The sequence below is a fragment of the Dipodomys ordii genome, unplaced genomic scaffold, assembly GCF_000151885.1.
Source record: "Dipodomys ordii isolate 6190 unplaced genomic scaffold, Dord_2.0 Scaffold108, whole genome shotgun sequence".
NCBI classification, from domain to species: domain Eukaryota; kingdom Metazoa; phylum Chordata; class Mammalia; order Rodentia; family Heteromyidae; genus Dipodomys; species Dipodomys ordii.
This window is the reverse complement of record NW_012267324.1, coordinates 766,100-776,997: the sequence shown is the minus strand read 5'-3', so window position 1 is coordinate 776,997 and position 10,898 is coordinate 766,100. Positions and strand designations below refer to the sequence as shown.

Below are 10,898 nucleotides of genomic sequence, written 5' to 3'. Positions count from 1 at the left end.
AAAAAAAAAACCTGAGCAAGAATGCGAGACTCTTCTACTTGTGTTGGAATTGGTGACAAAAGTTTCAGAGTTTTCTTTCTTTTTTTGGTCGGTCGTGGAGCTTGAACTCTGGGCTTGGGTGCTCTTCAGCTCTACAGCACCACTTCCGGTTTTCTGGTGGCTTATTGGAGATAAGAGTCTCATGGAGTTTCCTGCCCAGGCTGGCTTTGAACCGAGGTCCTCAGATCTCATCCTCCTGAGTAGCTAGGCTGACAGGCGTGACTGCCGGCGCCCAGCTAGTTTCAGAGTTTTTAAGGGACAAAGCATTCTAACCCACGGCCTTTTGCTTTCTGGGCAGGAGCTTTTCTGCCGAGCCATGCCTCCGGCCCTGTTTTTTTTTTTTTTTGGGTCCGGTCATGGGGCCTGAACTCTGGGCCTGGGCGCTGTCCCTCAGCTCTTCAGCTCAAGGCTAGCGCTCTACCACTTGAGCCACAGCGCCACTTCCGGCTTTTTTCTTTTTGCTTATGTGGTGCTGAGGAATCGAACCCAGTGCCTCAGGCATGCAAGGCAAGCGCTCTACCACTGAGCCACCTTCCCAGCCCCCCTCCGGCCCTGTTTTTGCGGATTCTCTTGGAGATATGATGCTCTCCTGAGCTGCGATCTGCCTACTTTAGGTCTGCGGATGTCCCTGGGGTGACGGTGTCTGTCTCCACCCATCTTCTTTGTTGAGATGGGGTCTCCAGCGCTTCTGCCGGGCGTGGGCTGGGACCACAGTCCCCTTGGTGCCAGCCTCACGCGAGCGGCGGGCAGGCGCGAGCGGCGGGCACACAGCTTCGCCCGACGGATCCTGGGGCCTGGGGGCCGTTCTGTTGGTCCCCATGTGAGGCATTGGCAGCCTTGGCACGCTGGAGGTCATGGTTTGTGGGACCTGCGGCCCACAGCTTGGTGGTCGAAACCCCCTTCCCTCGTGCGGGTACAGCGGGGGACTCCAGGACAGGTTTCACATCCTGATCCGGACCTCCGCCCCGCGGGGCTGGCGTGCACAGCTGGGGCTCCGCTGACGTTAGCAGGGAAGGGAAGGGGCCACTCGCGTCCCACCGCGGTGAGCAGGGGAGAGGACGCTGCCGGCCAGATGAGACTCTGCCACTGGAGCCGTGGCCATAGGCCCCCTGGGTGGAGTTTTCCGTCCTGTCTCCTCCGGGTAGTCAGGATGACAGGCATGCACCACCACACCGGGCCAAGGGCTCGTTTTGGTTTTGGTTGTCTGTCCTGGGGCTTGAACTCTGGGCCTGGAGCTCTTCAGCTCAAGGCGAGTGCTTGAGCCACAGCGCCACTTCCGGTTTTCTGGTGGTTTATGGGAGATAAGAGTCTCACGGACTTTCCTGCCCTGGCTGGCTTTGAACTGCGATCCTCAGATCTCGGCCTCCTGAGAGCCAGGATGACAGGCGTGAGCCACCGGCGCCCGCCCGGCTCAGGGTTTTTTTTTTTTTATAAAGAACATCTTTTATCAAGAAGTTCTTTTATAAAGACATCAGTTCCTCCGTACTTTGATGATAGCCGTTGGATTTCATCGTCAGCTTGCACACCTTCCCGGGTGGCCTTCCCCAATGGCCCTCCCCGCGCCCACCCCCCGCCCCCGCCCCTGTCACAGGCGCCATTTTTGGGTCCCGGCTGGCTGGCAGGCATCAAGCAAGCTTGATCAACTTCCTTCTTGCCTGGGGGGCCTTGGAGGGGCTGTTCCTGGGCCTGGCCCCCCCAGTCCCCCCGTCACTGGCAGGGTGGTTTCCTACGCCTTCTCTTCTCTGGCCTCTCAACAAAGGGACCCCCAAGCTGGGAACCCCCATCTCAGGCCTTGTCCCCAGCGGGGCTCCCTGGGCCCTGTGTGGTCCCAGGAGAGGCCGGGGACCCGCAGGTCAGGTGGCGGACGCCACAGGGTTCGAAGGTCCTGTCATAGCTCCAGAGCACAAGTGGCCAGAGCTGGGGCGTGAGCGCCCCACAAGTAGTGCATACCCCCGCTGCCCCCAGTGCAGGCATGCCACCCGCGGGGCTGTGTGTGAGTGGCTGTGCGGGAGCGTGTGTGTGTGCACGCGCACGCGTGATGTGTGTCTGCACCGTGCACACTGACCGCTTGTGTACATGGATGTGGTGTATGCGTGGAGTGAGCGCGTGCTGAACACGCGTGTGTACAGCGATGTCTCAGCAGGACCCCGCTTTGAGGGCGTGTGTTGTCACCCAGGCTCGGGTGATCCCACCCCCCGCGACAAACACTGTGCGCAGCACTGGCTGCGTGTACCACGTGCGTGTGCAGGTGCGGGTGTGCCCTCCGTGCTGACGGAGGCGCAGAACGGCAGTCTGGGGGCTGCGTTCCTCACCCCGTCCTCCTCATCCTCGTCCTCGCTGCCCACCCTGGTGCTGTCGGGTGGCAGGGCTGCCCCCCTCAGCTCCTGGGGTGTGCTTGCCCCCGGCCCCCCATGTTCCCCTGCAGTGTGGTTCCTAGAACATGACCAAGTGTTCCCTAAAGGCTAGACAAGCTCCGCCAGGGTTCCCGTCATTTTGAACTGTTCTTGAAATGGGGTCTTGCAGCGGGGCGCTGGCAGCTCACGCCTGTCATCCCAGCTGCTCGGGAGGCTGAGGTCTGAGGGTCAGCAGTTTGAGCCAGCCTGGCAGGAAAGGCCAGACATGGCGCTGTGGCTCCGGTGGTAGAGCACCAGTCTCTAGCACGAGAAACCCAGGGACAGCGCCCAGGCCCTCAGCTCAGGCCCCAGGACTGACCAGAAGATGAGAGCGTGCGTGTGCGTGTGTGTGCATGTGTGTGTGCGTGTGTGTATGTGCACATGTGTGTGCGTGTGTGTGCACGCATGTGCGTGTATGTGTGTGTGCACGTGTGCGTGTGTGTGCGCGCGTGTAAGGCTGGGGCTGGCCTTGAGCAGGCTGTATGCGGGGAAGGCAGGCTTGCACCACCGCACAGCCGTCTGTGGAGAGGTAAGCCACTTCCTGGAAGGTGTGCAGTCCTCCCTCCCCCTTCCCCCCCTCCACACAGCTAGCAGCCTGCTTCCTGCCCTGGGGACAAGCCGGCGTTTTCTAGCATTTTCTATACGTGGGAGGAGCTAGCCTTGAGTCTTAGCTGTTGCTGATGTGAGAATCACAGAACATAAAACCCTGTTGATTTTTTTTTGTTTTTTGGTTTGGTCGGTCGTGGGGCTTGAACTCTGGGCCTGGGCGCTGTCTCTGCGCTCTTCAGCTCAAGGCGAGCGCTCTACCACTTGAGTCACAGCGCCACTTCCTGTTTTCTAGTGGTTCATTGGAGATAAGAGTCTCCTGGACTTTCCTGCCCTGGCTGGCTTTGAACCGGGATCCTCGGATCTCAGCCTCCTGAGTAGCTAGGATGACAGTCATGAACCACTGGTGTCTGGCTCTCTGTTTTAAAGTGTGAAATCTGGACATTGGCAGTGTTGTGCAAGGTGGACCTTTATCTGGTTCCAGAAAATTCCTACCTTTTCCAAGAGGAGGCTCCGCCCCAGCCCCAGGCAGCCCCTGGTCTCTGGGACTCTGGATTGGCCTGTTTGGGTTGTTCTCTATCCGTGGGTCACTCGGCTTCCTGTGTTCCAGTCCTGTCCACGTTGTAGGGTGTGTGGGAGTAATATTCCGTGGTGTGGATGGAGCAGGGTTCCCGTGTCTGTGTCTGTTACCCACTGGTGGACACGTGGCTTCTTCCCACCTGTTAGATGGGAACCTTGGTGCCTTCCAGGCGCCCGGCTGTAATCCTGGCCCTGGGAAGGCTGAGGCGGGAGAAGGGTCAGCTCCGGTCAGCCCGGGCCACGGTAAAGAGAAAAGAAGTATCTCGGGTTGAGCCGGCGACTGCTCAGCTGGAAATGCTGTGCGCGATCCGTCACGGCCCACACCCGGCCAGGCACACTCTGCGGCGGAGCCCACGGACCCGCAGGGCAGCCTGGCTCTGTGTGTGTATCGTGACCCGGGTTTTCTGTTTGTGGGTCTCGCAGTGCTGGGGGGGGGCACTGGTCAGCCCAGGGGGACCCAGATGTTATCGGAGCACAGGTTACCGAGTCTCGTCTGTTAGGTCTGCGTCCCGGGACGTGGGGACGTGGGGCGGGTGTTCCCGTGTCCCCTTCCTTACCCGCGTGGACGGCCGCGCTGCCTCCGTCCCCTGCTGCTCCCGGCTGCGGTGCTGGCTCCTGTGCCTGCTCGGTGAGAGGGCAGAGCCTTCTAGAAATGACGACGCGGTAAATACCTGAAGCCTTCTGGGCCCCGGCTCGCTCGGGGGGTGATGGCTCCGCTGCACTGCGGCCACGCGGCTGCTCCCCTCACGCTCACTCTTTCCCTGGACACAGCGCCCGCCCAAGGCTTTTGCCTGAAACCTACCCCGCCTCAGGAGGCTGCGATCCATCTGACGATGGTGGTTTGAATTGGGGCGGGGGTGGGGGGGGTCCTTGACACCCTTAACCCCAGTTGAGCAGAAAAAAGCTGCAAGTAGAGCTTGGCTCAAGCAGTTGAATGCAAAAAGTGCAGGGAAGGTGCCCGGGCCCTGGGTTCAAGCCCCAGGACTGGCACACAGCAACCCCAAAGCCCAGCGTCCTCGGAGGAGGAGAAGGGAGTCGGCTGGCTTGACCTGGATGGGTCTGACTGGCCTCTCCACCCCCAGGACCCGCACGCCCTGCGGCTTTTGTGCAACACAAAAGAGTTGGGGGCTGGGAAGGCAGCTCAGGGGTAGACGCTCGCCTGGCAGCCCGGAGCCCTGGGTTCCGCTCCCCGCCTGGCAGCCCGGAGCCCTGGGTTCCGCTCCCCGCCTGGCAGTACGGAGCCCTGGGTTCCGCTCCCCGCCTGGCAGCCCGGAGCCCTGGGTTCCGCTCCCCGCCTGGCAGCCCGGAGCCCTGGGTTCCGCTCCCCGCCTGGCAGCCCGGAGCCCTGGGTTCCGTTCCTCAGCGCCACACACACAGGAAAAGCTGGAAGTGGCGCTGTGGCTCAGTGGTAGAGCGCTCACCTTGAGCAGAAGCCGCTCAGCGACGGCACCCAGGCCCTGAGTTCAAGCCCCAGGACTGGTAAAATACACGGAGAGTGATTGATTTAGCTCCGAGTTCTGGAGGTTGGAAGGAGGGTCATCCGTCCTTTTCTGGTAGTTTCTAGTGAGGTCTTTCTTGGTGGCGGATGGCATGCGCGGAGCCGCCCCTGTGGTGAACGGGTCACACGGCAAGAAAGCCCCAGGGATGGAGGGCCCAGGCCTGCGGCTCCTGACTGGAGCTGAGGGGGCCCCACCACCGCCCGCGAGGCCTGCTTCATAAAGGCCCCCCTCCCTTGTCCCGTCAAGCACCAACCTCCGGCATGAAGCTTGGAGACATACTCAAACCAGATCCAAACCGTAGCCCCTACCCCCCACGGAGCGCCGTCGCGCACACGGCACTCAGAGACGTTGTCCGTGGGGCCAGCATCCAAAAGACGTCACCAGCAGCCCACGTGCACCTTCCTGTTTGCGTTTGAAATCTTGGGGTTCGAACTCAGGGCCTCATGCCAAGCACAGACCCTAAACCCCGGAGTTCGGGGCCCAGCCCTTTGGCTTTCGTTATTTTCCAGATAGGGTCACTTGCTCTTTGCCTGCGGGGTTCAGGCCGGCCTAGCCAACGACCGAGGCTGTTTTACAAATAAATACGGTGAAGCTGGGCACCGTGGCTCACGCCTGTCATCCCAGCTACTCAGGGGGCTGAGATCTGAGGATTGGGGTTCAAAACCACCCTGGGCAGGAAAGGTCGTGAGACTCATCGCCAATAAAACCACCAGAAAACTGGAAGTGGTGCTGTGGCTCAAGTGGTAGAGCGCTTGCCTTGAGCTGAAGAGCTGAAGGACAGCGCCCAGGCCCAGAGTTCAAGACCCAGGACCCACAAAAAAGTAAAATAAATATAGCAGAAAAAGCTGGAGGTGTGATGTAAGTGGTAGAACATCAGCCTACCTAGCACGATGCCCCGAGTTCAAATCCCAGTACTACCTCCCCCCCAAAAAATCCAAAAATGACAGCGGAAGGGGCTGTGGTGCTGACTCCCGGCAGAGATCTTGCTTAGTGTGCAAAGGCCCCGGGGTTCACCCCAGTACCCGTGGACTGGCCTGTTGGGGAAGGGGGGTCGGGGATTCTTCAACAGTTCCTCTGGGAAAAACGGGGCCCCTCAGTCCCCCAGGACGATCCTGTCCTTGGAGGACTCCCCCCTTTCCCTGCCACAACCCGTGCTGACCCCGTCCCCGTTTCGTCCCCTCCCGCTGCAGGAGCGCCCGGACCGGACGGGACCCGGAAGGCATGCGGAGGCCCGGCGGCGGCGGCGGGCAGGATGAGTGCGCGCGAGGCCGAGGCGGGCGGCGCCTTCCACCTGCGCATCTACCCGCGGCTGCGCTCGCCCTCGCCCCCCGGGAGCCGGGCGCCGTGCCGCGTGACCGCCAGCCGGGACAGCACGGCGTCCGAGGTCATCCGGGCCGCGGTGGCCAGCCTGCGCCTGGACGGCTCGCGGCGCTACGCGCTGGTGGAGGTGCGGGCGAGTGGCGGAGAGGAGTGGGTGCTGGACGCGGCGGACGCCCCGGCGCACCGCGTGCTGCTGTGGCCGCGCCGCGCGCAGGACGAGCACCCGCAGGAGGACGGCTTCTTCTTCCTGCTGCAGGAGCGCGGCCCCGACGGCGCCCTGCAGTATGCGCGGGCCCCTGGGGCCCCGGCGGGCCCCGCCCAGCGCCTGGTGGAGCGCGGGCTGCTGCCCCGGCCCCCGGCCGACTTTGACGACCTCTGCGACCTGCCCGAGCTGACAGAGGGCGCCCTGCTGGAGACCCTGCACCGCCGCTTCCTGCAGCACAAGATCTACACGTACGCCGGCAGCATCCTGCTGGCCGTCAACCCCTTCCGCTTCCTGCCCATCTACAACCCCAAGTACGTGAAGATGTACGAGAACCAGCAGCTGGGCAAGCTGGAGCCACACGTGTTCGCGCTGGCCGACGTGGCCTACCACGCCATGCTGCGCAAGCGCGTGAACCAGTGCATCGTCATCTCCGGCGAGAGCGGCTCGGGCAAGACCCAGAGCACCAACTTCCTCATCCACTGCCTCACGGCCTTCAGCCAGAAGGGCTACGCCAGCGGCGTGGAGCGGACCATCCTGGGCGCGGGGCCAGTGCTGGAGGTGAGCACCGGGAGCCCTCCAGATGGGTGGGCGCGGGGCTGCTCGGGTACGGTGCTTGTGGTCCTGAGTTCTGTCTCTGTCCGGCAGTGGAAATGATAGTAATACTAATGAGATTAGATTTTAAGCTGGGGGGTGGGAGGGGCTCACGCCTGCCATCCTAGCATCTCAGGAGGCTGAGATCCGAGGATCACGGTCCAAAGCCAGCCTGGACAGGAGAGTTCATGAAACTTAAAGCTCCAATTAACAACCAAGAAGCAGGAAGCGGAGCTGTGGCTGAAGTGGTATAACGCTAGGTTTGAGCATAAAAGCTCAGGAGGACTCACACACGCACATGCACACACGCACAGAGTAGATGTTATTACAGCTCAGGAGGACACACATGCACACGCACACACGCACACACACGCACAGAGTAGATGTTATTACTCGGCTGCCCTTGGAGGTGGTTTGCTCCTCACAACTCCAGCAGGGCCAGCTTGGTGGCAGGCCTGCGCCCTTCAGGGAAGCCAGTCTTGTGAGTTTCTTAGGCAGGAAGAGGCGGTGCGGGCTGAGGATTTGAGGGTTGCCGCTCCGAGCGTGCAGAGGCCATCCTCAGCCATGGGGGGCCTGTGGTTCTTGGGGCGGGGTTCGTGGCCTGGAATGCGGGGGGCCTAGGGAAGCTGGTGACCATCCTGTAAGCTCTGGAAGCGTCTCCCGCTCTCTCAGAACTGGTGAGACCCAGGAGGGCCCGTCTCCCCAGAGCCAGCCATGCCCAGCTTCAGAGTATCCCAGATGGGGAAAGGACACCACGGCGTCCAGCGCGGGGGCAGTGGGCGGGGCCAGCGAGTGGCCGCCACGCCCACAGCCCTGGCGCTCACAGAGTGGATTCTCTAGTAGGATGCTCCCATGGGTCTCGGCATTGGGGTGCTGCCTGGCACGGTGTGTGGGTGCAGTCTGTAGCCCAGGACCTGGGGTTGCAGGCATCTGCCTTGCCCTTTGAACAGAATTATTTTGGTTCTGAACCTCTGTCTGTGAGCGTCCACACAGCACACAGGCGTGGTTAGCGTGTGTGTCTCGCAGGGTGGTGGCGGGGTGTGGTGCGGGGTGTGCAGGCCGGGCCTAGGTAGGTGGCGTGCCATGTTCTGTGGAGCTTCGGCTCCCTTGGAGTGTCGTGGAGCTGAGCCCTCAGCGGCTCCCAAGGGTGACTGTGTGATCTCAAACCCTCCTCCAGGCAGGCAGGGACTTGGGGGGCCCTCACCCCCTCTGGCCTGTTGTCTTTGGTGGCGCTGGGGGCTACCGTGTGGACTCATGGAAACCCCATGTGACTCCACCTCGCCCGGGTCCCTGCCAGGATGTCCCTGGGGGCCATCGGAGCCGGCCCCGGTCACGCGCGGCTCTGCTCCTCCCGCCTCCACTCCCAGCCCCACCTCGGAATCATCCTCGTGGCCGCGCACCTTCCCGTTTCCCAGCGCCTGCCTGTGGCACGGCCGCTTTCGCTGTTGTCGCAGCCCCAGAGCACGCGCACTGCCTCAGGCAAGCCCTGGGGCGGGCTTCCGCAGGGGGTTTTCACTTCGCCTCTGCAGTTCCGCGTGTCCGTGGAGGTCTTGAGCCCCGGATGACCGGGACAGACCGTGTCGCGTGCCCGTGTCCCGCGTCCCGCGTGCCCAGCTGGGCGGTGTGCGCACAGGAGGGCGGTCTCATGGAGCTCTGGCCCTGGTGATGCCTGGTGACTGCAGCAGCCGCTCAGCCATGGCCGGAGACCAGACCATGCTGCGTGTGCCAGGAGGAAAAGCAAGGTCCTCCCTGGCACCCGCATCCAGGCTGAGACAGGGACATGGGATGGAAACCGCCGGGGGTGTTTACCACGCAGGCTGCTCGCCGTCTGGGGTCCAGCAGGCGGCACACACCGGTTCCGCCCGTGCCACGTTCCGTGCTGATGCCCAGCAGGGCGTGGCTGGGGCTGGAGCTGGGTGCACACGCTGCACGCAGGGCGGGGGGGGGCAGGCTCCCTCCGCAGCCCCCGCCTCGCAGTCCCGGAGCCCGAGAGCCAGAGTCAGAGCGTAGCAGGCCTCCATCCCGCGGGGCCTAGCGGGGGGCGGGGGGGGGGCGGGCCGCCCTCCCCACGGCGCCTCCCGCCTCCTGCCTCCCCCGCTGGCCGCTCTCTGCCCCAGTCCTGGGGTTTTGAGCTGGGTCATCGCTTACCCTTGCCAGATAAAGGCAATTTGTTTGAGCAGTTTAAAAGAAATGGATCCAGGGCTGGGAAGGTGGCTCAGTGGTAGAGCACTCGCCTCCCATGCATGAGGCCCTGGGTTCCATTCCTCAGCACCACATCAACAGAAAAAGCTGGAAGTGGTGCTGTGGCTCAGGGGTAGAGTGCTCGCCTTGAGCTGAAGAGCTGAGGGACAGATCCCAGGCCCTGAGTTCAAGTCCCACGGCTGACAAAATAAAGAAAATGGATCCATGCAGCCGTATTTCCAAAAAACGTCACATCCACAGATTGGAGAGGCAGGGTGCGCATAGGGGCCGGGGGGGGGGGAGGGTCTGGTGCTATTCGCTGCCCCTTCCCCGGGGGCTCTAGCCCTGCCACCATCGTGGTCCTGGCCCTGAGCTGGGCAAGGCCCTACCAGCCTCTGCGCCTGGGGTCGGTCCCCTCAGAGACTGGCATGCCAGCCCGGTTGTGCGGGTGATGTGGTGACCCTCCATGAGTCAGTGGCCTGTGCCCAGCTGCACGAGGGCTGCCCACGTCAGGTCGCAGACTGGACTGGAGCCAGCACCATGTCCGCAGTGACTCTGTTCCAAGGGGCAAGGTGTGTTCAAATCCAATCTAGGCTCTGGTGCCCAGGTCTGGGCCGGTCCCGGAGCACAGAAGGGCGTTGGGCACGCTGGCCTCCTCTCAGCAGTGGCACCTCCCTCCTCAGGGGTGCCAAGCAGAGTGTCCCCAGGGGACTGGCTCCCCCTCCACCCCCCCATGGGAATGGCTGCTTGGAGTCCGTGCCATCGGCCGCCATGCGTTCCGGATGCCGAGCGCACAGGTGTCACCTGTAGGCCCCGAGCTTTGCTTTTGCTTTTGCTTTTTTTGGGGGGGATGGTTGGTGGTGGGGCTTGAACTCAGCCTGGGCGCTGTCCCTCAGCTCTTCAGCTCAAGGCTAGCTCACTACCACTTGAGCCACAGCACCACTTCTGGTTTTCAGGTGGTTTATTGGAGATAAGGGTCTCACAGACTTACCTGCCTGTGCTGGCTTTGAACCGTGATCCTCAGATCTCAGCCGCCTGCGTAGCTAAGATGACAGGCATGAACCACCGGCACCCGGCTCCACTTCTGGTTTTCTAGTGGTTTATTGGAGATCAGAGTCTCACAGTTTCCTGCCCAGGCCGGCTTTGAACCGCGATCCTCAGGTCTCAGCCTCCTGAGCAGCTAGGATGACAGGCGGGAGCCGCCGGCGCCCGGCCAGGCCCCAAGCTTTCTGAGCTGAGTATTTCCCCAGCACGGCGCCGAGTGGTTCGTGTGTCCTCCTGTTGTCCACTGCGCTGGGCCTCCTAGGGCTCATCCACGTCTGTCAAAATCCACACAGCAGCGCGCGGGCCCTTTAAAGACGAGGGGACCGAGTCCCTAAGACGCGCTGGCACATGAGGATCTGGTGGCCACCATAGCGAAGTACTATCGATGGGTTGATGAAGCCAGCAGGAACTCCCTCTCAGGGTTCTGGAGGCCAGAAATTGAGCACCAATGTGCAGGAGCCCTGAGAGGGAGCCTCCTGCCCCCTCCCCCCCACCTGCCCT

At 62.4% G+C, this 10,898-nt stretch overlaps 1 protein-coding gene across 1 annotated transcript in view; it reads left to right on the top strand.

The window, feature by feature from the left end:
* The first annotated feature begins 6,256 nt into the window (after window positions 1-6,256).
* The window catches only part of Myo9b (myosin IXB), a 56,448-nt gene continuing 51,806 nt past the window's right edge, over window positions 6,257-10,898 (top strand). The window contains exon 1 of the mRNA XM_013028293.1: window positions 6,257-7,139. Within this exon, the coding sequence (XP_012883747.1) occupies window positions 6,309-7,139 (831 nt within the window). The 5' untranslated portion in view covers window positions 6,257-6,308. The remainder of the gene's footprint in view (window positions 7,140-10,898) is intronic.